General features: G+C 45.6%; 1 protein-coding gene across 1 annotated transcript; it reads right to left on the bottom strand.

Annotated features, from left to right (window-relative positions):
• On the bottom strand, window positions 1-1652 carry LOC128451001 (phospholipase A and acyltransferase 4-like). The gene is made up of 4 exons (XM_053434770.1): window positions 1519-1652; window positions 1125-1143; window positions 408-466; window positions 1-316 (listed from the first exon to the last, which is right to left on the bottom strand). Exons 1-4 carry the CDS (start codon window positions 1650-1652, stop codon window positions 1-3), a joined length of 528 nt encoding a protein of 175 aa, XP_053290745.1.
• Window positions 1653-2753: the final 1101 nt, after the last annotated feature.

Here is a 2753-nt window from a genome sequence, read left to right as displayed (position 1 = left end):
TTAGATACACACCTGACGAGACTCTGCCACGCCGTATCGCATCTTGTTGGCAAAGTGCTCACAGTTGTTAGTGACAACGTTGTACTGTGGCTCACTGCCCACCATTGCACAGGCCTCCTTCACTGTGACAGAGGGATCCCGAGCCTTGTACTTTTCATCCAGCTGATTCTTGACCTGGTAATGGTCATCTCTGACCACGTCGGTAAGCTTCTCTTGCACCACCTTACCGTTGCTGTTGCTCAGAAGCCCAGACGAGCCAGATAACTGACAGGGAGGAAAAGAAAGAGGAAAGGAGGAAGGTTCCATCATGAAATACATGTCATGCCCATGTTATATTCTAATGTGAATGTATGTATGTTATCCCTTCACTCACCATCTGCACCGAAATGAACCACTTCATTCTCTCTCAGTGCTGATAGGGCCCATCCCGGGAGATCTCGATCAGGTCTCCTGGTTTTTCTTTAAACTAAAAATAAACATGAAAATGAGATATAAATAGTTGACCAAACAATTGGAATCGTCTTTAAAAATATTTTACAATTGATGGATAAATGAATAGAAATAGGCTAGATGAACAGATGAACCATCCTCGATCAGCATGCTAATATATTTTCCCCAGTTATATCCTCGGAACTTACCTGACTAGTCCTGCACACTACAGCAGGGCTCAATAGCCCTGCTGTAGTGTGCAGGATGCTGGCAATTATCTGCGCATGTGATGGAAGAATGCACTTCACCCCAGCTCCTGGTTGAGAGCTTGAAACAGGAAGGCTTCAATAAGAGCTACACTGGGATCCTATCGTCCTTTTAGATCTGCAGGATGTTTTGAGAGATCCCCCCCCCCCCCCACACACACACACACACACACTCAGATCACTGCTGCTGTGCTTTGTATGAAAAGCAGCTGTAATACAGTTAGTCCTGCTCCCGGGCCAAGAGACACTTGAACCATCACAGCGAATCGAGACCTCATCACCAAAAGCTCCTCGTCTTTGTCTGCAGCTTCTACGTGCTCTGCTTTGCTTTTTCATCCTGCAGTATTTTGTCCTGTGTTAGAAACCTCATCAACACACCCACTCTGTACAGCAGTGACATGTTCCTGCTGTATTCTCACGTGGACTCACTCTGACCTCATCTGGAGCTCTGAGGAGCGGGCAGGAAAAAGTCTAGAACAATATCTGGAGTTCAGGGGATGAAAGCAGAAAAAACTGTAACACAATCGAGGAACGAGACAATTTCCAGGGAACTTTCTTCTCCTTGTGTCTCTCAGTCCTTCATTCTGATGTCATTCTCTAACTCATATCCTTTTATTCCTTCACTCCATCATGACCTCCTTCCTTCTCAAGCTTCTACCTTTGACCTTTGACCTTACCTGCTGAACTCTGCAGCATGTGTGTGCTGGGTTTAATCAGAGCCCCGAGGCAGAAAGCACAGCTCTCATCCTGCACTGGTTTCATGGTCTACCCCCCCCCCCCCCCCCCTCGTCTTCCTCCTAATCTGCGTCCTGTGGGTGCACACTCCCTCTCCTCCTGTGACTGAGGAGCAGCGGTAAAACCCTCGTCGAGCTTCGACCGGCGGACTCTCATTCCTCCCTCCTCCTCCTCCTCCTCCTCCTCCACGCTCACTGCAGGTTGAGACAGGGCCCTGGTCATTGAGAGTCTAATGCCTTCCTCTTTTTCATGTCTTTTTAAAGTATCAACTGGTTGTGCGTCCGCAGCTCGGTCCTCGTCTGACAAAGGGGGGGGGGGGGGGGATAAGGTGGAGAGCGAGATGCTTGGTCAGTGATTTGCAGGCTTTTCCCTCAACGAGTCTTAAAAAGCAGAAACCAGTTGAACCAGGTGAGAACAACGTTCAGGCGTTCAGGAATTTGTGCCGGTGGCTGGGGCGTGGCAGCCGGTTGGCAGAGAGACACTCGCATGGCGTTCAGCTGAGATTCCTGTAAAAGCTCAATCACAAGTTAACAAGGTGAAGTCACTTACAGGGCAAGAGATAAATATGCATGATTAATTATTAACTATTGAAATTGTTTGCATGAAATGATACCAAAAGGTTTACAATGTGAATTTGTGAAGTCAATACATAATCTTATATAGAACTAAGACATTTTCCCTTTTGTCTTTCATTTATATGAAATTAAATGTATTTGATACAATCATCGTTTAAAAGTCTTTTCTTTGGCCTCTTTGGTTTTTATCCCAGGAGATTTTATTTTATTTAATTATCATCAGTATTTTGATATATCAGGTATTGCTGTTTTCTTGTTGAACCTTTTTTTTGAGAAGCACTTTGGTCAAACCATTTGTTTTGAATGTGCCATAAAAATAAGGTTGAAATTGTCATTGATATGTAGTTTTTCAGAAAGTGAGAAACTCCTCTTAATGACTTACACGTTGTTGGGACTTGGTATTTTTTGAATTACAGTTCGGCCTACATGTGTCGTCTCCCAGTGCGCGTCAACGTCACACAGAGGAGTGAAAACCGACCGGGGGACACAAGTTTCAACCACTATTGATCACTCTGTGCTCCATGACCCATAATGTCACCATGCCAATATAAGCCCAGTTCTCCTTTCTCTTTCCACGAAACTCTCAGAGGAGAAGGATTGCTGTCCAGCTCACTCTGCTGGATTCCTTAACTCCACCCTCCGAGAGGAGCTAACTTTTTCGGTCTGCTGAAATTCAATGGAGGAGAGGTGCAGCTTCCTACACACCTCAACAAGGAACCACAAAGGCTGGAGCCACAAACCAGCAAGA

Source organism: Pleuronectes platessa, chromosome 11, assembly GCF_947347685.1.
Source record: "Pleuronectes platessa chromosome 11, fPlePla1.1, whole genome shotgun sequence".
Classification (NCBI taxonomy): Eukaryota; Metazoa; Chordata; class Actinopteri; order Pleuronectiformes; family Pleuronectidae; genus Pleuronectes; species Pleuronectes platessa.
Note: the sequence above shows the minus strand (reverse complement) of the source record. Positions and strands in the feature narration are given on the sequence as shown.

Excerpts from the sequence above, each read along its gene's own strand:
- LOC128451001 (XM_053434770.1), bottom strand. The coding sequence starts at position 1,652 with ATGACCAGGGCCCTGTCTCAACCTGCAGTGAGCGTGGAGGAGGAGGAG. Across the intron at positions 317-407 it reads GATGGGCCCTATCAGCACTG|GTATTTCATGATGGAACCTT; the intron begins AGAGAGAATGAA and ends TGGGCATGACAT.